The sequence below is a fragment of the Phalangium opilio genome, unplaced genomic scaffold (genome assembly GCF_054372755.1).
Source record: "Phalangium opilio isolate 3A_F unplaced genomic scaffold, DU_Popi_V2 ptg000045l_1, whole genome shotgun sequence".
NCBI classification, from domain to species: Eukaryota; Metazoa; Arthropoda; class Arachnida; order Opiliones; family Phalangiidae; genus Phalangium; species Phalangium opilio.
In genome coordinates, this window is record NW_028324168.1 from 5517964 (window position 1) to 5540171 (window position 22208).

The window sequence follows — 22208 nt, forward strand, 5'->3', positions numbered from 1 at the left end:
AGTCTGAGAGATGTAACAACGGCGGCGAAGTAGTCCGTGAGGTAGGGCATAGCCAACTCGACCACGCGCGGCGGTTACATTAAGCAGTCGACACTAAAGCAATGACGGATGTCACAGTAGTCTCAAGCTCGTTTTTAAAACTAATTAAATGCTAATTATTTTGTAATAAGATATAATTTATTTATTTATTTCTTTAATATTTTTACTTTATATTTAGTAAAAGGCCGTTCTTTTAAGGTATAATAATATTATGTTAAATGAACATTTCATGTAAGTTATGGCAATTTACACTCTTCAAAAAAAAAACGTAGCATAAAGAAGATACAAACCGCGATAAATGAAATTAACGAAAAAAAATTCTTTTAACGCGGTAATTAAATAATTAAAATTAATTAATTAATTAATTAGCACTATAGGCAAATACTTTAGTTAGAAATAACACATGATTCAAAAGCCTGTATGTTGGCTGCAGTTGTTTTTTTTAGTTATCAAAATATGGGTATCAAACATACAATGTGCCATTTATTTTGTCTGTTTTATTTTTTATACCTAATTAATCTATTAATTAAACGTTAATAAGTATTTTATTTTATTCTATTTTTTTAAACTCCCCTTTAGATATCCTAGTTTATTTTTTTATATCAATCAGATTAGATAGCATTGTTAAACGACAATCATTATATAAACGCAATGCAATAATAGGATAGGAGATATAAATAAGGGTTAGAAAAAGGGGAGGGGAAAATATAAAAATTTAAATATAACGGTACAGGGAAAATTAAAGATGAGTTAGTAGAAAATAATTCCCTACGACAAAGAATAAAGTAGGTAGAAGACAGGTTAGCGGTCTCATATATCTTTCGCTAAAATGTGTACATCAAGGAAACAATCTAAAAGTCCTCTCTTATACCTAAAACCTGTCAAACTAGTTTTTTTCTTACTTTTTTTTTCTAACTTTTATTTTATCAAACTAATTCTTTCTCCCCTTTTACTTGAGAAGTATTTATTTCCGAAGTAAATTAAGGAACTACCGTTAATCTACTTTCAATTTTATTTTCTGTATAATAATATAGGCCTCAAAATGAGCTTGACCATAATGGTTTCGTTTAATAAAAATGGAAGGTTTTAATTTATTATCATGCCTGGGATAAAATATATATTTAACAAGTTTCAAAAATTATTTTATTTATTTAAAAACATGTAAAAGTTTTACAAGATTTTAATTTTTAATCATTTATTTTTTTTCTAATAGGGCGGCTATTTTTGGGAGTAGGAAAACCACAATTATAGCCAATTAAAATAGTTACAAGCATTTTAGAATAAGCTTGGGGTTTTCACAATTTTGTCGTTAATTGATTGATAAGAATTTTGGGACTTTTTTTTTTTTTTGATTAATTTCTGTATTTGGCAAATTAATTAATTAATTAAGCACCCAGGACTGAAATAATTTTGCAGCGGGAGTTTATTTTATTTCTTTTAACAAAAACAAGAGTCAGGAGGTTCATCTTGGGCTGTGACTTTAAACGAATCTTTGACTTCTTCCAAGTCTTGTATTCTGCCATTTCCGACTAATTGTCGAGCAATGTCAGTGAACATTTCCTCTATTCCAGCCCCCGTTTTACACGAAGTTTTGTACACCCCACTGATTAAATTGTGGCACTGCTCGCAAAAAACTTCAATGTCACTGTCTGTTACGTAAACTTGACTGGAAAGGTCAATTTTGTTGCCACAAAGAAATATTTTGGCACCCTCTGCGTATGTCACTATGTCTAATAAGTGCTGAGACAGAATATTGAAGGAGTCTGGATTGTCAAAGCAAAACACCAATATGGCTGCTTCCGAGAATTTGTAGTAACTACTGGTAACAGAGGCTACCCTTTCCATACCACCCGTATCCCATAATTGAAGCTGTAACATTATGTACACTTTATTGAGAAATGAGAAGCAAGCGAAAGTCTTCTGTTTTTGCGAATAATAAAGAAACTTACCTTAATTTCTCGCCCACTAACTTTATAAATTCTGTCAAAATGATCTAGTCCTAATGTTGAACTTCTATCAGTAGCTGTGGTAAAGGTATTGGTAGCGAAACGTCGAAAAAGGGAACTTTTACCAACACCATACTCTCCACAAAGGATGACTTTCTGCTCTAATGTCTTTGTCGTTGCCATTTTAAATTTTTAGCACCACTAATTTTTATATTAATAGCTTAAATTTTATTTTTTAAACCATTTAATAGCCTTCAGTTTTACTTCCTGAAACCAAGGATGTTGTTATATAAAGGACTAAAACGATTCCGGGTTTCAGAATACGTAGTAAAAGTAATTTTTATTACATGGGCCCGGGATATCTCGAATACTTTTAAAACTAGACTAATTTAAATACTTTTCATCAATACGTTATGGTTTTAATTACAGAGGCAATAACTCATCCTCCCTCCGCGAACTCATCACTCGAGTGATAGTGCAAAATTTTTTGTGCCATTTGTGGGAACTAAGGTCAAATAGGGGTGGCGCTGGCGCTGTACGTAGGTCACGTGTCACATGGCGAGTCAGCTAGCAGACGCTTCCCGCCACTCCGAGTCCTAGGCCTCTAGCTCCTTCTCCTTCACCCTCACCCAGTAGCTCTCAAGGAAGGAAGGCGCCCGGCAAACGATTCTTTCTTTGTAAATACTAAAATTGTAACGTCCGGTTTTCAGAGGAAACAGTGTTTTCAAGTTTGAGGTAATTAAAATTTTATTACTATTGTTTGTGGAAAGGAAATATTGTAAGGTTTTTTTAATGCTCTGAATAATTTGCGAGCATTGGAGAATGTTATATGGAGCGCAGGGAGATTGCTAAAGCGGTCCGGTTGCGGTTGCAAATGCTAAGCCTTGGCTTCTTTGTTCTGCACATGCAGTTAGGCATCCATTTTGAATTTGACGGTTGAATTTTGAGAGTTCACAAGTTTTATTTTAAGCCTTTGCTTCTTTGTTCTGCAGTTAGCATCCATTTTGAATTTTGAGTTTCATTCTAATGTTTATAAACTTTCTACTAACTAACTTTAATTATCTTATATTTATATAATTACATAGCGTGTTAAACAAACTATTATAAATAAAGCTTTTGCTTTTAAGTAGTAGGTTTTATAAATAATAAAAGTCTTGGTTAATAGAATAATAGTTAGGCTTAGCGCTTCAAAATCACAGATGCGTCACTGCCTGCTTATATATAAGCATTGTCAGACGTTGATATTAAACAAATCGATGTCTTTAGTTTAGAAATAACCAAAATGACGGGCGGCAGCACTTTGAAATTGGTTTCCAGCGTTAAAAGTTTTGGGGGCTTGCAAAAAATATTTTCACACCATAGTAAAGAGTTGAAATGCGATATGAATTTCTCGGTTTACCTGCCACCACAAGCCGAGGATACAAAAGTACCCGTGCTTTATTACTTATCTGGTAAGGGAATAAATTCGGAAATATTCAAAATGGCACAGCGTTAAAACTTCTTCAAATAGGCCTTACTTGCACTGAAAAAAACTTCATTGAAAAATCTGGCTTTCAAAAATACGCTGCCCAACATGGTCTTATGGTAGTTGGTCCTGATACTAGCCCTCGTAAGAAACTATAATTGACCTAATAAGGCCTACATATCACAAGCCCCTGTTAAGACAATGGCGTACTTTGTAGGTGGTTGTAATATTGAAGGTGAAGATGATAGTTACGATTTTGGAAGTGGGGCTGGCTTCTACATTGACGCCACTGAATCCAAATGGAAGGAAAATTATAGAATGTTTTCATACGTCACCAAAGAAGTATAAAATAATTCTTGAAGGACACCGCGACTTCGTGAACGATAAACCATACACTCTTTGTGATTATTTTAGCTCCCTCTCTTGATAAACGAAAACTTTCCAACCATCGCTGATAAACAATCAATCTTTGGTCATAGGTCTGAAGACTTATTTAAGTTATTTAATAGACCATTTCGATGTAACTAAAAGGGAAAGACACAGGGGGGGGGGGTATAACTGTCCCATACATCTCCCTTTTTCGCGCCTGCGCAGTAGTCTTCTTTTTATATCATAAGAGCGCGCAGAGACTGCATGTAACGTATCACACCATTGTACATCCCGATACTGAAGGTTACCTATCCTCTTTATTACATCGGAAAGGTCTATGAAACCCCCCCCCCCACAAAAGCCTATGTACAAACTCTTTCAATTGCAGTATGGGTGGACACGGAGCCCTTATCTCCGCTTTAAAATGTCCTGGTCAATATAAGAGTGTCTCTGCATTCGCGCCTATCTGTAACCCTACAAAATGTCCATGGGGAGAAAAGGCCTTCACTGGTTATTTGGGCGCTGACACTAAACTATGGGAAGAATACGACGCTACTTGTCTCGTTAAGGACTACAAGGGTCCTCCATACGATATTCTAATTGATCAGGGCAAAGATGACAATTTTTTACCTAATCAACTGAACCCAAACAACTTTGTTCAGGCTTGTAGTGAAAATAGGATGCCTGTTGTACTCAGATTGCAAGAGGCACGTTGTTGTTCATTTCTTCTTAATTCGTATATTTAAGTTGTTAGGCCCGTTTTTGGTGGGAAAGGTTTATTCTAAACGTGATTGGTTAATTATTTACAGGGGTATGATCATTCGTACTACTTTATTGCTACTTTTATCGAAGATCATATCGCTCATCACGCCAAATACCTCAAGTAATTATTTGAACTTGAGGTCAAAATTCTATATTTTTTAAAAAAATAATGAAATCTAACAATCTTGTCAACAATTTTGGTTGAATGTTAACTATTAAATGATAAATGATTGATAACGAATCAAGGTACGTAAGAAATTTTATTTCCATCAAATAGATTTGATTTAGTTTAAGACGAAGCATTTTCGTTTTGCAATTACACTTATAAAACGAAGTACAAACACTCGATTTTATTTGACTTTAAAATTTTAAAATGTTATCATATTCCACTTATTATTATTGGTAGCATAGCATAATGACCTAAAATCGTGAACATAATGGTTACTTTTAGACCTAATTAGGTATTTAATCAAGCTTTGCCAATTTTACCAGTTGAAGTCCGGGCTGTGTTGGTAGTTAGTTCTTTTGGGGAATTTTGATTGTGACCTGAAACGACAATTGTACTTAAATTAATTTAATGGTTTTTTTATTAATCATTACGAAATAATATTCGTTACCGTTTTAACTTCAAGGTATTCTTTAATTCCATCTTCACCCCTAAAAAATATATTTGAAACTTAAAGTTAACTCTTTTCCTCAATTTAACGTAATTGTAATTATGTAAAACTTACAATTCTCTACCATGACCCGATTGTTTGAAGCCACCAAATGGTGTCTGACACATGGTAGCGTCGTAGCAATTGACCCTAATTAATCATTTATTAACCAATTAATGTCAAAAAATAACCCTTTTTCGTTAACCCTTACCATACTGATCCAGCTTGTACACCCTGAGCAAAGGTAAGTGCCGTTTCGATATTCTTGGTCAAAACACCCGACCCTAACCCATAAATGGTGTTATTGGCCCTCTCCAAGGCTTCCTCCAGGGTTTTAAATTTAAAAATTTGCATAACCGGGCCAAATATCTCTTCCTTGGCAATTCTCATGTTGTCTTTCACGTCCGAGAAGACAGTGGGTTGAATAAAAAATCCCTCACCACCAACCTTACTACCTCCAGTTTGTAATGTGGCCCCTTCTTTCTTTCCCGATTCGATTAAATCCAATATTTTCTCGTATTGTTCTTTGTCCACCTGTGGTCCTTGTTCAGTGTTATCCTTAAATGGATCACCGACAACGCGTTTCGCCGCCAGTTCTTTACTCTTCTTAACGAATTCGTCGTAAATTCCTTCTTGAACGAATGTTCTTGTACCCGCGCAGCAACATTGGCCCATGTTGGCAAAAACGGCAGCGTGCGCGATTGAAACGGCTTCGTCAACTGCAATTTTGGCAAATAGTTAAGTAGAGCTAATAGAGTGCTTAATGATCAGGGGGAATTATTTATTGCGTATGTGGATTCGGTTTAGTAATTAACCTTGCTATGGTAAATGTTAATCTGATGTTGGGGGTAGAATCAGGTTACAATTACTTTACCGCTCTTTGTGCTGGTACACTTCCCTCCAAGAGAAGTATTATATACTTCTGATTTTAAGGGGTTTTTCATAAAGAATTACATCGCGACTTACCATCTGCGTCATCGAAAATGATCAACGGACTCTTTCCACCCATTTCAAGTGTGACACGCTTGGCGTTACTTTTACCAGCCATTTCTTGAATCAGTTTACCAACCTATTTACACGACACGACACGTGTACACTTTTTAAACATCTGCATTATAATTGACAAGGTCAGGGGTGATTATTTCTTACCTGAGTTGAACCGGTAAAGGCAACTTTATCGACATCCATATGCGATACAATTGCAGCACCGGCTGTTGGTCCATAACCTGGCAATACATTCAGTACTCCAGTTGGGAACCCAGCCTCTTTTGCCAAATTGGCAACGTATAACGCTGTTAATGGCGTTTGTTCAGCTGGTTTAAGTACAATGGTATTGCCAGCTGCTAATGCGGGAGCAATTTTCCAAGATACCATTAACACTGGGTAGTTCCACTGTTGTTTTTATATTGAAAATTAGTTATAAAAATATTTTTTGTGAGTTGTTTTATTTGACTTAACTGGAATAATTTGGCCACAAACTCCAATTGGTTCCAGTCGTGTGAAACTTACGAAGTTCCCGTCTGTTTGTGGAAGTTTTTTTAAATGTAACGGAGACGTACGTGATAGCATAAGTTCATAAGATAATGTTCCATAAGTTTGTCACTGGTTACTGAGAGTTTGAATTGAAGTGACGTAGGTCAAGGATCCTCGCAAGTGGTGTCATACTTATGGAAGATATCTTATAAACTTATGGATGGTGACAGGTAATAATGTACTGTACCACATGGAATAGTTTTGCCATGAATTTTGTCAGCCCATCCCGCGTAATATCTAAAAGTAGCAATGGCGCATTCCATGTCAAATACGGCTTCAGCGTATGGTTTTCCATTGTTTAAAGTCTCTAAGCTCTAAAAGAATAATTGCTGTAATATTTCTGCTTAAACGAAAATTTAATTTTAATTGTTTTTTTAAATTATGCTAACTGCTAAGTATTCTGTATCTCTTTCAATTAAATCTGCCAGCTTATTAATCAAACGACCACGTCCGGAAGCGTCCATAGTACGCCATGTAGATCCAAGTTTGAAAGCCTCTTTTGCAGCTGCAACCGCAATATCTACGTCAGCCTGCATTGTTAGGTAGGATTTATTTAATTTTATTTAATCTTAATAAGTGTGTGGTTATATGCATTTCTTGCATACTTTATCGGCCTCTTGAACATTGGCGATTATTTTGCCATTTGCTGGGTTTAAAACGGGAAAGGTTTTCCCGCTGACGGAATTTTTAAATTCGTTGTTGATGAAGATCTGAAATAATTTAAGTTTGAGAAATTACAAAATCTTGTAGCTTTATGACTGGCCCCAAATTGCAGTAATGTTTTATGAAAAGTCCCTTAAAATGTTTCCGGAATTCTACAATAGAGGGCGGCTATAGTCCTTGATCTCTATGATAAAAAGCTATAGCATTATAGCTATAGAGTTTCGTTACGTCATTAAAAGGACCTAAGGGCCGACCTTATCTGTATCTCATTTTCATGCGGTTGTTAGGGCTGAAAGTTAATTTGGTGTTAAAACCAATTTATTACCGTTTCGCGGCCATAAATATATGTTAATTAGATACTGTATGATAAAATGTAACAATTTCTATTGAAAACTTTGGAACTACTACTAGTAAAGCTCGGGAAATAACGCTGTAACGTCATCGAACCAAGGCTTAGCGAGGAAATACAATGCTTTTCATTTGGCTGCCACAGTGAAATTGCGTAATGTAAGGTTATTTTGAATATATGATTTCGGGGTTAATTAGGGTACAGTTATAAACCAATATGGAGGAATCTTTGAGCCATTGCTCTTCGGAGTGTTTCCATTTAAAAACGCTTGAGAATTTGCTTAATGATAAGGAAGCCAAGCTAGAGGAGCTAAGGGTACAATTAACTGATGTTCAAGAAAAATGTGAAAAATATAAGGAACAATGTGAACAGCTTCATTTGGAGCTCAAAGCTCAAAAACTAGATTTACGTGACCATATGAGACTTACTCGCGATGCGCAAAATCAAACTAACCCAGTGAAAAAAGAATGCGGTTGTAATAATACTCAAAAGTCATCTGTACCGGTAACAGAAGCTCATACTCAAACTTTTGAAACTGACTTTAGCTTTGTTGATTCAGCGGGATCTGCCTTAGACTGGCAACCCGCTGAAGGTTCGGCTCTTACTATAGCTGATATGGTTAAAGAGGCTGCAATCACGGCCCAAAAGTCTGATTACGTGTATGATGAAAAATCCAAAATGTACTACAGTCAATCAACCGGATATTACTATGACTCTATCAACAAGTTATTCTACGAACCTTACACAAAGGTCTACTATTCATTTGATGAGGAAACTCAATCTTACAAGTTTCATTCGCAACTTAATGAAGATGGTACCACAACTACCATTAAAGAAGAAGGGAAGCCATCGAAAAAGCATAAAAAAGGGAGCAAGAAGTCTAAGAAACATCGTAAAAAACATAATTACGATTCTTCCGAAGATTATGATAGAGAGGCTCAAAGTCCACCAAGAAGGTCAAGAAAGAAGAAAAATCGTAGACATTCCTCAAGTTCAAGAGACTCTTTAGAAGATGGGGAGTTAAATAGCTCAGGGGAATCTATAGTCTATGTGAATACCAAGAGAAAATCTAAGAAAAGAGTTGAAGTTGTCGATTTAGACGACAATAGTTGTGACGCCGATAACCTGCCACCATCAATGAGACTCATAGTTAAATCATCAGAAACATTAGAAGAAGGGAGCCTGCTTTTAGTTACTTATAATGGAGGAACAGTTGGACGTAGTGAAAGCTACGAAGTTTGTATCCCCGACTCCAGTATTAGTCGTTTACACGCCAGAATTGATTACGACACTCTATCCAAAAACTATAATGTGACCGACTTAGGATCCCAAAATGGCACTGCCATTAATGACGTCAGGTTATCAGAACCTAAAAACACGAGTGAACCAACTTCGGTTAAACACGGAAACAAGCTCAGTTTTGGAAACTGCATTTTCATGGTTCACATTCACAGTGGACTTAATACATGCAGTGACTGTGAACCTGGTATCGTCAGAGCCGCAGTCTTAGCCGAAAAAGCCGCGCAAGCTCTTCAAGATGATGAACCAGTCATAATTATGACCAAAGACGAGAAAGAAAGGGTCAGGAAGGAACAAATGAAGTTGATGAAGAAGAAATACGGTTTACAAGCCACTGATTATGAACCTGTCGGAGATATTACCGTCGTGGGGTATACAGACAGAGCCAAACATCGCAGGAAGACAAAAGGAAGTGATAATCCTTATGAAAAAGATGGTGAAGGAACGTCAGTTGATAAACCATTAACGGATGATAATAAAGGATTCAAGATGTTGTCCAGTATGGGATGGAGTAAAGGACAAAGTTTGGGACAGTCACAACCTGGTATTTTGGAACCTGTTAATCTGGATGTACAGTTTGATAGGGCGGGATTAGGAGCGAGAACCAATTACGTTGACTAATTTAAAGCAAAGAAAAAAAAAACCATCCAAAGAATGTTGGTATCATCAATCATGATATGTAAAAGTTTGCCCCAATACGCGTGGCTTCCTCATATAATTATTGTCTCAATTAGTAGGAGCAAATAATTTTATAACCCTGAAACGCTTTAGGTTGATTTGAATTATGTTTTCCCGTAATTAAGTGGATAAATTACTGTATTAATAAAGTCATTTACGATTGAACAAAAATTATTATAAAAACAGATATTGAAACACACGTACCTGAGTGTATTTTATTTCTGGATTCACAATGGGTGCCATGATTGTATAATATTATTTTTTTTTATGCAGCGATTGCCAACGCGTCTGCTTTCTTTGCTTGATGATAGGTCTCACAGGATGCTAGAAAAATTACAGACAGTATTTGAGGGGGGATTTTATTTTAAATAAGGGGGTTGCTTATATCTAGCAGTTATTCCTCCTCCCAACCGCTCGCTTTGGGAGATAAAGTTGCCTTTCTCAAGTGCCTCTGTAAGGGTAGGTCTGTTGAAAGTACTTCTAATGGCTACAGAAGACAGAAGTACGTTTATACTGCGAAAAACACTCTGCAGTTTGTTATTTTAAACGGAGACTACTTGAATTATGTTATTATACATCTGTAGAGTTAAACGCTCAATTAAAGTCCCGTACTTTATTAAATTATATAGTACTTGGAGCCGTGCCGTATACTTTTACTACCCCCCTCCCCCTTCTGTAATAAATAACGGTGCAAACCAAACAACCCTCTCAAAGGGTATAATTTGCTTTGAATTAATTCGTCATTAAAATGGGGGGTAATTATTTTCTTGAGGGAATATTTTTAATTTGGGATTGGCAAGCGTTACGAGCATATTAATAATAAAAAAAATTATACATCGTTTTATGGTGTTGGTAGAACGTTCAAGGTTTATTTAGTATTATGTGATAACGTGTATAACTAATTTACATATCGTAGAGGCACTTTCAGTACCATTTTTCTGTACTTGTACATATATATGTGTGTGTATAGCAAAAAGGTGCAATCAAGTCTCTGAATGTGCATTAATTATAAAAATACCTTTGTGTTGTTATTGTAGATTTGGCCTATCTGTCTTACACGACCCACGTATTGATTTTATATTCCTTAAGCCTAATTTATTCAAAAAACCTTAGCTCTATTCGGATCGATATATTTCAATTAAAGTTGTTAGTTAGACAAGGTTTAATTAATAGTAATTCGTGAAAGGCTTAATTTGGCGTTCGGTTGAATAATCAAACCGTGAAATTAAGACCAGACAGAAAAAAAATAACGATTTATCGATTGTTAAGCCTAAAATGGTCTACTATAACTAAATCGATTGTAAAGTTTAACGCTATTTATTTTTTAAATTAATTCTTGATATAAACACGTGAAGTAGTTTTAATATCGAATTAAAATGCTTTTATATTGAATAAATTGCTAAGCCTAATTTTGTCCATCTGAATTCTGAAATCGATACAAATTCTAAAAGAAGAAGTAAGGCCATAAACGTAGGCACTGTATCTCTTCACTAATGAATACAATTACCACAATTAATTATAATTGGCATTATAAACATGTTTAATTAATATATAACAGTATAATACTGTCATCCAGGTTTTTACAACAATTAAGTCCATTAGGTAAAACAAAAGCCATACGTAGCCTGCCGATGTAGGTTTGTGTTAGACAGTGTTAGTCATAGAACGGGGGTTCCGTTATGCCGCTTTATTATGATGGTAGGTAGGGCTTCCCCCATAGCTTGGGATCCACGTAACACAATTTGGGCAAGTCAGGGCGTCTGGTTCCCCCACCAGTAAAAATGACGTCATGTATAATGTAATGTATGAGCTGTCCCAGCTGACTGGAAAATGCCGCAAATGCAAAGGTTTTATAATCAGCCCGTGCAGAAACAGTGGAGGTATATAATATAGTCAAGTCTTTCTTAAATCAGTTAGAACTACGTTTAACACTGCAAACTGCACTGTGATTTTTACCTATCAGGTGTATTACAGTATTTAGTGAAGTTACATAATGGTGAATCGCAGAGATTTTAGAGTAAGTCTTGTTCATAATTATTATTTATATTTAAGTGCTCGTTGTAAACTGCTTAATGGCGAACTGACCCTTTGAACCTTACGTAATTTAAACCATAACCCTTCTAAACTAGATTAATATATCGTAGATACTATAATTGCTTAATTGCCTCGTATTACAGGGTTAATGCAATTATTTTCCATTGAATTTAAATTTGTTTTGGAAATATTGCACGAACCCTGTAATGCATAAATTTACAGGGTATCAAATAAACCGTAAAAAGACAGTAGGTGTAAGAATTATGCGTAGTTTTCATAATAATAGGTTATTAGAAGTTCTAACAAGGTTTAATAATTCCTTATGGTCCTCTAATTATTTTTTCTTTTGAAGTTCAGGGGTGATTTTAAAGACTGAATTTAATCGGCTTATCTTAGGAAGACCTGAAGGGGTTTTTTCTTTAATTTTCTTTTTAATTAAAAAGTGGCCCATAATGAAGCCTGCCTTTCAGCTTTGTTATAAATAGTACTTCCAGATAAAGATTATAAAACATTTTTTTTGTCTTTGTATCTACACTTTTGGAAGAAACTTTTTATTGCGTTATGGTTTTCTTATCCAAAAGAAGATATCCTCTTTCTTTCTTTCGAGGTGTAGTAATAGTAAAAACCTTTTCGAGTAGATAATAATAACCTTTAAGGGGTTATCATTGGTTTAACTTTATTATTAAATTGGATTACTGGGATTAAAAGGGTCAAAATACCTGAAAGAATTTTTTCTCTCTTTTACTTTGATAAAGATGGCTTTCGTTTAAAGGGTTTGTGGCACGATATTTTGAGAGGAATTCATGCAGTGTGTCACTTTCTCTTAATTATTACCAAGGGAATGGGACTTAGCCACAGTTTATGGGGTAAAAAAATGTTTCTGGGTTTCCAAAGTTTGGTGGTTTCTTTGCGCAAATTTATCTTCAAAAGTACAAGCTCGAATTTTCAGTTTAATTGAGTTATGTACCTTCTTAAATTAATTTAAGTTTCTCTAAAACCCAAGGAGTTTATTGTTGTTTTTCTATCTTAGTAATTAACTTAATTTACTTTGAAAATAAATAACACAATTAACTTTCCAATAATTAAGAGTGATACTTAAAATTGATTAAAGTTTCCCTTATTTTAAAAATAAACCTTCCCCAAAATAGGCGCAAATGCTGTTAGACTCATGTTCTATAAGAAACCACAGTTTCGTGAGTCAACAAAAAAACTATGTCTCTCTATCTATGAAAATGATTCAACAGATTCTTTGTAGCGTAGATAATTTCTGACATTTATTTAATTCGCTTCTATGAATGATTTTACCACAATTCTTTTAGAAACGCCTACCCCTAAAAAAAAACGTGCTACACAATTTCTATGGGGCACCCATCAGAATTTCTTTCTTCTATAAAAGTACAGTTACACTTGCTCGCCTTTTTAGATTTTCGTCTCAAAATCGATTAGATTACTTTAGAGATGTCTGGCGAATCTCAAAGATAATACAATTTTCCATAAGAGAGGTATAATTAACTTATGGATATAGTAATGGCAACTGGTACCCTTTAGTGGAAGGTTAGATTATGTATTGATAACATTGGTGCTGATTGCTGAGTTTATACGGGACCTAGCAACAAATTTATTGATAATATTTTTTTATCTTTATGAGTTACGAGATTTAAATGTTTGTTAAAGTCTGGAAAGCTGGAAAGTTTTGATTAGATATTTCAACAATGTATTGAAACTCATTTATCACTATCTATATCTTTAATTATAGGCCTACTACTTATCAGTTAGTAACAATGTCAAGGACTTGCACTTGAAATAAGTCGAAACCGAAGTCAGGTACTTGAAGTGTTATTGAAATAATATATAAAAAAATAGGTTTACAATCCCTTTTGAGTGAACTCGTTTCCAAATTTACCGCCTGACATTATCAAATTTTAAAAACAAATTTCTTTCCTTAACCCAAAAATAAAGCTCTCCATCTTCTGTTCCCCCGTCTCTCCGGGATTCTTTCGTATATATATCCCCGTAACCATGGATACGCTAGAATGACGTCATTGTTGTTTTTAACCAATAGAACTTCCCACGAAACCCGCGTCGCTAACCTTTTTCGTTTACGCGAATTCTTGTTTCTATATACTTATCAGGAATTTTTGAAAATAGATTTTGATGTGTGGCAACCCACGAAAATAATCAAATCGGTTTAGAACTCTAGTCTAGATTTAACCTTAAAGTACAGTCGTTTTTCCCGCATTTCCCAATAAAGTTTGGCGGGAAAAACCAATTCGCGCGGGAAAAATACGACGCACGAGAGTTAAGCGCGCGTGCATGTATATTTTGGCGCGAAAAAGGATGTTGATATTATGGAAAAAGGCGGGAAAAGAAATAAGTGAGGGAAAAAAAATTTTCTTTCGACTGTGGCTTAGAAAAGTTATTTCGATTCGAATTTTCCGAAAACGAAAGAATGCCAAATATGTCGGTATTTTTTGGTTCTCTGAAATCTATGCGACTGCTGCATAGAATTTGCGAATAAAAATTTTTATCCTTGGTTGAAGAGATATTTTCCAGACGATTGCGCATTTTTTTAAACACCGATGCGCATCGTCGCCTGATTTGGTGATTTTTCTACCAATAACAGGGTTTCTGGCTGCGTACCTGCAAACCCCAAGATTCTAGTCAGGCGATCATCGGGAAATAATCAGTTCGTTGTATTTTATTATATAAGGCTAAATATTTTAATATAAAATCTCAAATTCTAATTTTCAAAGCATTCCATAAGCTTCTATTCTCCGCTTTTAACTAAACATAAAACCTCATCTAAACAGGCCCATAGCAAGAAGTGATATCTATTTTATTAGGGAGAAGGTATAAATTCGCCATATTTCCAGCTTTATCTCAAGTCCAAACGTAGGTCCGGAGTCAATCCCCACCGCCTCTAAATTACAACCAGAATCTTATTGGTTCTTGAAAACTCGCGTCAGGGCGACGCCAATGACGAAAATTACGTATTTTCCGACTGAGGAGAGGCGAAAGAGCCCGGTGGCCTCCTTTTACGTCCCCCCTTGTATTTTGAAAGGGGGACTGGTACTATGGCCCGCGCGAATACTTAGGCATCTTTAACCTTCTCCCTAATAAACTATCACTTCTTGCCCATAGTAAGAGGTAGCTAACACACGCATACCCCAATGTAGTAAATCAAACGTCACCATGCACCTTTAATAATATGCACCCCCGTATGCTGACTCTTTTACCCATTTACCGTTGGGGCTTAGTTTAATTTGAGGGCATGCACAAAGTCCCATTTTCCCTAATGTAAAACTTGTTAGAAGAGCCGTCTCTCTACCAACGTAACGGCCCTCGAGTTCAGTCTCACTGTGTGTCCTACCAGGGGTATAGGAAAAGGACTTTAGGAATATTTTCCTCATCAGTTAAAGACCAGAGGATGGGATGCGATGGGGGGCTGGTTGGAAGAATGCAACATCCTCTCTACATGTAGGATGAGAAATGACTCCCGATGGTCGACCCTCGGGTTCCTTTTTAGCGGCTTGGGGTCGCGTCATCCCACCCCCATCTTTGACAAGGCTTAAAGGTAGGGGAACTAGCATCATATACCATTCGTTTTTATTTATTTCTATCCATGTCAAGATGGGGAAAAGGGTCCCCCAATGCGCCCACCAAAAAATGATGAACTATCCATATCGGACTTTTTGAGTCTTTTCTTCTGTTTGGTGCGGTTTTTTTCCCCTTTCCAAGGAGCCTTGGGAACGATTTTTATGGTTAGGTTATCTTTGATGGAAAATGCGGCTATATACGATCGAGTTGTAGCTTGCACGTTTTCCAAGAATTGTATGTAAGTTACTTAAAGGGTTGGTGAAATACCTGGTATCATATGTTTGTAAGATATGTTCCATAAGCATGACGACAAGCTCCAGTCATTAACCAGTGACAAACTTACGGAACATATCTTATGAACTTATGCTAGTATCTATGCGAATATGTTTAACCTGTTTTATTTATTCTAAATGCTATACCCTTTCTAATAGAGAGATGCTTTTCATATAAAGGCATTAAACCAAAAACCAGCAACTCCCTGGTGATGACAATGTTTATTTTCTAGGATAAACTAGTTGAGTTTATTCTGTACCGTGTACGGGTATTGAGTTAGTCCCCGTGGCCATAATTTCGCGTCTCATTAGGTAAACCGGTCTCGTCATAACTGTACGCCGCAGCCCTTTTCTCTGATGACACGGCGTCGTTCGCTTGGTCAAATTCAAATGGCTTTTAGCAGCATCACCATCACCACGTTAGGCTTAGCTTTCTCCTCATTTAAAGACTCCCGAGTTTTCCCAAGCTTATTCCAAACCCCGGGACCCGGGCGACGTGCCCTTTGACCTCCCCACTTCGTCAGGGCAGACGACAACCTTCCTTTCAACCATTGATCTTAAGAAAGACCCTGGAGGTGGGGACTGGGGAGCTTGAATTAGGCTTAACAGCTCCGACACTAGATGGCGTCTATATTATCGTCTGATATTACTTGACGTTGAAGTTCAAGTATAACCAAGGCTTAACAATTTATGAGTGTAGAGTCACGTGCCTCTGGGCATCCGGGACATGGTGGTATTGCACCCGGAAACGCAATTTCCGACTATCTTCCCCGTCGTTTTAACCTTTGCGTATAAAAAACCCTACCGGTAAAGTTAGGAGCTACATAGAGGGGTTTTGAATGCAGCCAAGGCTTAGCGAGTAATTAAAAGTTAATGATATACTAGTTACTTTCTTTATATAAGTGAAGAGTAGGGTTGGAAATGAGGCATGAGTTAAGTAAACTAAAACCCAAAGCATGCATGCTGGAAATGAAAGTCGTTTAATTTTAATGTTAAGACTAAGATAATTTTAGTAGCGTTTGGGGTATGTGGCGTAGGAAGCGTTTTAATTTAAACATTAGTATGGTAGGAGAAGCCCCAATTTAGGATGAAAGCTGGCCATGTATTTTCTATGAGCCCCTGTAGAAATGTTTCACCCGCAATACATTAATTTTCAAGGAGAAGTTTGCATTGACGGACTTTTTTATAAAAAAAAAATATTTTTAAGAAACTTATGAATATTTAGGCGTCAAACTTATTTCTGAAGTATAAATAAATATTAAAATATTAGAATAAGAGAGACCCAACGTATCCTAGCCTGTCTAACAATGTTTATTTTACAAAACACGATTAATAACTTAAGTTAAGATACTCAAACAAACCTAAATAATTCATACAATTTACAGACAAACGTCTCTAGGCCCTAGTAATATCTTAAACATAATCAGATTCAAAGTTTAATTTTCTGGAAAATGTTAGAAGATATCTCATATTTATTTTTATATTGTTCAAGCTGGCAAAATCCCAAACCCCTAATTCGTAGACTCGTATAAGAAAAACGTTGAAATTGGAACCCACTACTAGGATTATGGTTCCATATATATATCTTTACCTTATTTCATTTTTTGGGACGAAAGTTTTTTTTTTATTCTCTCCTACTAGAACGTTAATGTAATGTCTTATGCTCCCGCTGCTAGCGACTTGTCTTGGCTTCCCTAAGCCTACAAGCCCGCGTAACGGGATGGAAATTACTTAGTTGCATTATTCATAATGGAGGAGGAGGGCTGGAAAGAAGACCTAGCTCGTGACTGCGCGCCATCAACCCATTTGCGCGGGAAAACGAGATATCCACGTGCAAATATAGATAGTAGTAGCTAGTCACAGCCCGTCTTCTATGTACTGTATTTTTTACCGCGTTTTTAATGTAGAAGTATGTTAAGCTAGAGTTGTCAAACACCACCACGTGTGGGCCTTTTTCAAAAAGGTGGGGCTGAAGCGTCGTCTGCTTTATTTGGGGTTAAGATGGAACATTGATACGAGGTAAGTGGACAACAAAGAATGTAGATAGGGCTTCGTTAACGTCTGATAACTTTCTGTGAATTTCATTCTGCTTTTACTGACAACGAAACCATATTTATTGTACCATTAAAACTAAATAGGTTTATGTTAACATTTTATACAAAGTAAAATGCTATCTCTGAGATGCATTAATATAGGTTAGGGAATTTTGCATTTGGTCTATTTTAGGCCTACTTTTTCTATACGTTTTGATGTACGGTTTGAACAGATAGCGAGTTATCGTTTATCGATTTTTCCCCACAGTCTGGGATCTGATGTAACTAGTTTTTGTTACGCTTTGTGACTCGACTCTGAGGGCTGTCTTTTTTTGGCGGGAAATGTACACGTGCATTTGTCATTTTGCGATTGTATTAATGATTAATCTGATTGGCGCGGGGTAGTCATTGTTGCTGAATAGAACAGACAGAGGGTCGACCTCATTGTGACGTCCGTTTTAGGCTTAGCTTAATACGATGTTTTGTCAAAAATGACAAACATTTCCTTATAAAGTGTCACCGAACTTTAAGGTAATTAGGCCTAATTGCTTAAGAGTAGTTTTAATTAATTTTCCTGGCGTGAAAGTTTTGCAGACTTCTTGAAAAATAAGAAGTATCTTTAAGGCTTAACTTCTTGACACTAATTTATCTGTAATGGATTTATGATGAATTATACTTTTTGGCGGGAAATCTGTCTAGAGGGCTAGAAATAACCTCTCTGATTGGTAGTTGTTTTTCTTTTCAAGTAGAGCCCATCTATTGAATCAATGCCTAATCCTCTAAGAAAGAGTGATATCTGTCTCGTGATTGGCTGTAGGTTCTAGGAACAACTTCTAAGAATGATAAAGTAGGGAGTAGTGACTTCTTGAAATTAAGTCTGGCGCTCGAGCGTCCTCGTAATTGCAACTGAGGGAAAAGGCTTAATTTTCGCGGGAAACTGGTGTCGCTAAAACCTTTTATGGGCTATTAACGACCCCCTCTTTTTTCGGTAGCTACATAAAATACCTAGGCGCACTAAAGGGTGATTCTTTTTCGTTAAATTGACAAGCAAATGGGTCTCGGTATAGCCACCGGTTCCGATCTCGAGTTCCCGTAGTTCCGAGAAAAATAGATGAAAAAATAGACCAATTAAGGTATATAAGCCTTGGCTAGGTTATGTTAAAGGCGTGGTCCACAAAATACGCCCTTTATCTAATTTCTAAAGCGATTTTGACGTTATTATGTTAGGGTTTATTGTTTTTTTTCCGGTCGAACCCTTTGGAATTCCTTTTTAATATATTTTTTATTTTATTTTTATTAATGCTCTGGTATGGGAATCGTAGCATCTGTTGAATTGCTTAAAAAGATTACTTCCTGGTATGTTACTTAAAATCTTGAAATGGAATTTTCTTAAGCCCCTTGAGAGTTAGAACCCAAAACTAAGTGAACTTCTTATAATTAAGTAATATTTTTTATATTTTATAAAATTTATTTGAAGTAGTAGCAATAGTTTAAATTTTATCTTACAGTCTAGAGTTTTCGATTTGCAAATAACAAAACCATCTTGCTGCTCTTAAATTTTAAGAACATAAAATTAGCACGACCTAGAAATTAAACTCTGCTCTCTTAAATATAAATCCATTTTTAATTATTAATGCTTGCATGTGTTAGAAATTAGATCAAGATGTCTGAGACGAATATATATTGTAAATATATAAGGTTAGAAAAATTCTTGGAAACACTCCGTATCCGGGTAAAGTAAGATATCCTCTTTTTTGAGGGTTCAAGCTGTAAAATATGTCTTAGATAGGAAATCCCTCCTCTAGGTGCCACATAAAAACTAAAATCCATAAGATATATTATGAATCAACGAACGTTTGTCAATGTCTCAAAATAGTTCCTCTATAGTTTTTTCCTCCCGCTCTCTCCGACGTGTATTTCTTTTTCGTATACTTGACTAGCATTTTTATGGCGGGATCGAGTGTTTCCTAGTATTTTCTTTATGATTTTCTCTTGACTCTTTGAGATGTTCCAAAAATTCTCGTCTGTAAATAGACGTAAGAATTGTTGGTTCAAGCAGAAAATTGTTTATGCATCAAGTGTGAATAGAATGGTTTTCTAAGCCTACTTTACGTGAAACGTTAAGCCTAATTTTAACTCTTTCCTTCGTAAAAAGGTGTAAGAAAAATTGATGTTAACCCCAATTTGAATGAAGGTTTATCATGGGAGATGATTAGCCTATTTTGAAGGTTTATCATGGGAGATGATTAGTCTATTTTGAAGGTTTATCATGGGAGATGATTAGCCTATTTTGAAGGTTTATCATGGGAGATGATTAGCCTATTTTGAAGGTTTATCATGGGAGATGATTAGCCTATTTTGAAGGTTTATCATGGGAGATGATTAGTCTATTTTGAATGTTTACCATGGGAGATGTTTAGCCTATTTTGGAGGTTTACCATAAATAAATACATAAATAAATAAATAAATGCTTTATTTAGGATATCCTTTTAAGATATTATCTTGTTTACGAAAGGGTCCTATGATTAAGTTAAAATTTTTCATGACAAATTAAAAATTTTTCACAAACGTATCGCGTTATTCGTTAAAGAGAGATAAGTTTTAAGTTCATTTTTAAAAATAGTAATATTATCCAATTTTTTGATAGCCCTAGGTAGTTCGTTCCATAATTTAATTCCATGGGAGATGTTTAGCCTATTTTGAAGGTTTACCATGGGAGATGTTTAGCCTATTTTGAAGGTTTACCATGGGAGATGTTTAGCCTATTTTGAAGGTTTACCATGGGAGATGTTTAGCCTATTTTGAAGGTTTACCATGGGAGATGTTTAGCCTATTTTGAAGGTTTACCATGGGAGATGTTTAGCCTATTTTGAAGGTTTACCATGGGAGATGTTTAGCCTATTTTGAAGGTTTACCATGGGAGATGTTTAGCCTATTTTGAAGGTTTACCATGGGAGATGTTTAGCCTATTTTGAAGGTTTACCATGGGAGATGTTAAGCCTAATTTGACCATTTTATCCCACAAAATGTTAAGCCTAATTTGACCAATTTCCCTCATAAAATAATTAAGCCTAATCTGATCCTTTATTCTGACATTCCAGCAGGACTCTAAGCCTAAATTATTTACACAAGGATTTTTGGCCTTCTAGAAAAACCATTTTGCCTAAGCCTCGATAATGTACGTAAAAAAAGAAAAAATGATAAATATGGATTCAACCCACGGGGATCGCCTAAGCCTGGAATAACATCCATTAGAAACCTTACTAACATTGATAGCCATACTTCAGTTTGCCTTCCATAACCCGAGAGTAATAGCACCCACGATACTTTTTCATAGCTCTCAATTCTATGAATGGGCTATATCTGCCATTACTTAATAACCAGTACCCATATCCATCGAGCTTTGCCATTTGATGTTTTTCTTAGGAGCTCTTGCAGGAAGTTGCTCAAAATGGCTCCTCGGTCGTTGACTTTTCCCTGCTGAACATTGAAAAGAAAATTCTTGCGGGATTGGCGCGAACCACAGTCTTGTCCAACCACGGATCCCTGACGTTTTTCAAAATATAATGGATAAAAGGGGTGGCTTTTGAGGCGGTATCCACTATTAGATAAGTTTAAAGGCAGTAGAAGAAAAAAAATTCAATACTCTCCGAGAGGTTGGACAGGTTTTATTTATTTTTTATTGAAGTTCTTTTAAGCCTTTTTCCACGTTTTTACCTATTTCTAGTATCACGTGATTTGTCAGTACATCTAGAGCGTAATTTGGCGTTTAATTTGATCCCAAGAACGACTAAATTGGTAAAGAATTAAGGAAGATATGAATTTTTTTAAAATATCGTACATCTGTGTATTGCGGGTTGGAGTTTTACAGGGGCCTATAGGAAATACATTATACGTTTTGCCCCTGGAGGTTCGGCTTTTAAAATTTTGCTTTTTTTTGCGTAAATATCACGTGATTTATCAGTACATCTAGAGCGTAATTTGGCGTTCAATTTGATCCCAAGAACGACTAAATTGGTAAAGAATTAAGGAAGATATGAATTTTTTAAAAATATATCGTACACGCGTGTATTGCGGGTTGGAGTTTTACAGGGGCCTATAGGAAATACGTTATAAGTTTTACCCCTGGAGGTTCGGCACTGAACATTTCGCGCCAATGTTTCGCCCCTTTTCAAATACTGTCACTATATGACTACTCACTTTCCTAGCAACTAGAAGGAAAATCAAGACGATACTTCTTTATCGTATTTTCATTAAGGTCTTGAAAAGCTATCTCGTTTTTGACATCCCCATCTAGCTATTCCCATGGTGATAGTCTTTTAGCGCCTTGGAAAACTTTTTACTGTCTAAAATTCCACTGTTTTCTCATAGGGGATTATGGATATTGAAGATGCTCAAATACTATGTTCTGGTTTTATTTTTACCAAGGTAGTTTTCTTTTAGTTTTGGTAAAAGAAATTGTTTTTTTTTTTTCATTTTCACTTAGGTTTCTTTACGCCAGAAAAATTTGCAT

The 22208-nt window shown here is 35.8% G+C and overlaps 5 protein-coding genes across 6 annotated transcripts in view; 3 read left to right on the plus strand and 2 right to left on the minus strand.

Annotated features, from left to right (window-relative positions):
* Window positions 1–1159: 1159 nt before the first annotated feature.
* On the minus strand, window positions 1160–2468 carry RabX6 (RAS oncogene family member RabX6). The gene is made up of 3 exons (XM_089838021.1): window positions 2333–2468; window positions 1989–2252; window positions 1160–1908 (listed from the first exon to the last, which is right to left on the minus strand). Exons 2-3 carry the CDS (start codon window positions 2166–2168, stop codon window positions 1477–1479), a joined length of 612 nt encoding a protein of 203 aa, XP_089694147.1. The 5' UTR covers window positions 2169–2252; window positions 2333–2468; the 3' UTR covers window positions 1160–1476.
* Window positions 2469–2572: 104 nt separating this feature from the next.
* On the plus strand, window positions 2573–4822 carry LOC149677041 (S-formylglutathione hydrolase). Its single transcript, XM_089838020.1, has 7 exons — window positions 2573–2720; window positions 3252–3436; window positions 3496–3594; window positions 3668–3792; window positions 3865–3929; window positions 4208–4526; window positions 4629–4822. The coding sequence occupies exons 2-7, from the start codon at window positions 3268–3270 to the stop codon at window positions 4704–4706; spliced, it is 855 nt and encodes a 284-aa protein (XP_089694146.1). The 5' UTR covers window positions 2573–2720; window positions 3252–3267; the 3' UTR covers window positions 4707–4822.
* On the minus strand, window positions 4823–10122 carry LOC149677042 (retinal dehydrogenase 2-like). Of its 2 annotated transcripts, XM_089838015.1 has the most exons (12): window positions 9964–10122; window positions 7376–7480; window positions 7160–7300; window positions 6958–7084; window positions 6696–6757; window positions 6387–6629; window positions 6204–6306; window positions 5449–5956; window positions 5313–5387; window positions 5199–5238; window positions 5071–5127; window positions 4823–5001 (listed from the first exon to the last, which is right to left on the minus strand). In XM_089838015.1, the coding sequence occupies exons 1-11, from the start codon at window positions 10000–10002 to the stop codon at window positions 5098–5100; spliced, it is 1473 nt and encodes a 490-aa protein (XP_089694141.1). In that variant the 5' UTR covers window positions 10003–10122; the 3' UTR covers window positions 4823–5001; window positions 5071–5097. The 2 variants fall into 2 exon arrangements, with proteins under 2 accessions (XP_089694141.1, XP_089694142.1); XM_089838016.1 differs by lacking the exons at window positions 4823–5001; window positions 5071–5127 and having other exon boundaries at window positions 5178–5238.
* LOC149677043 (angiogenic factor with G patch and FHA domains 1) lies at window positions 7661–9962 on the plus strand. The gene has a single exon (XM_089838009.1). The coding sequence runs from the start codon at window positions 7999–8001 to the stop codon at window positions 9700–9702; it is 1704 nt and encodes a 567-aa protein (XP_089694135.1). The 5' UTR covers window positions 7661–7998; the 3' UTR covers window positions 9703–9962.
* Window positions 10123–11737: 1615 nt separating the features above from the next.
* Window positions 11738–22208, plus strand: part of Schip1 (Schwannomin interacting protein 1) — a 53472-nt gene continuing 43001 nt past the window's right edge. Inside the window, exon 1 of the mRNA XM_089837990.1 lies at window positions 11738–11776. Within this exon, the coding sequence (XP_089694116.1) occupies window positions 11753–11776 (24 nt within the window). The 5' untranslated portion in view covers window positions 11738–11752. The remainder of the gene's footprint in view (window positions 11777–22208) is intronic.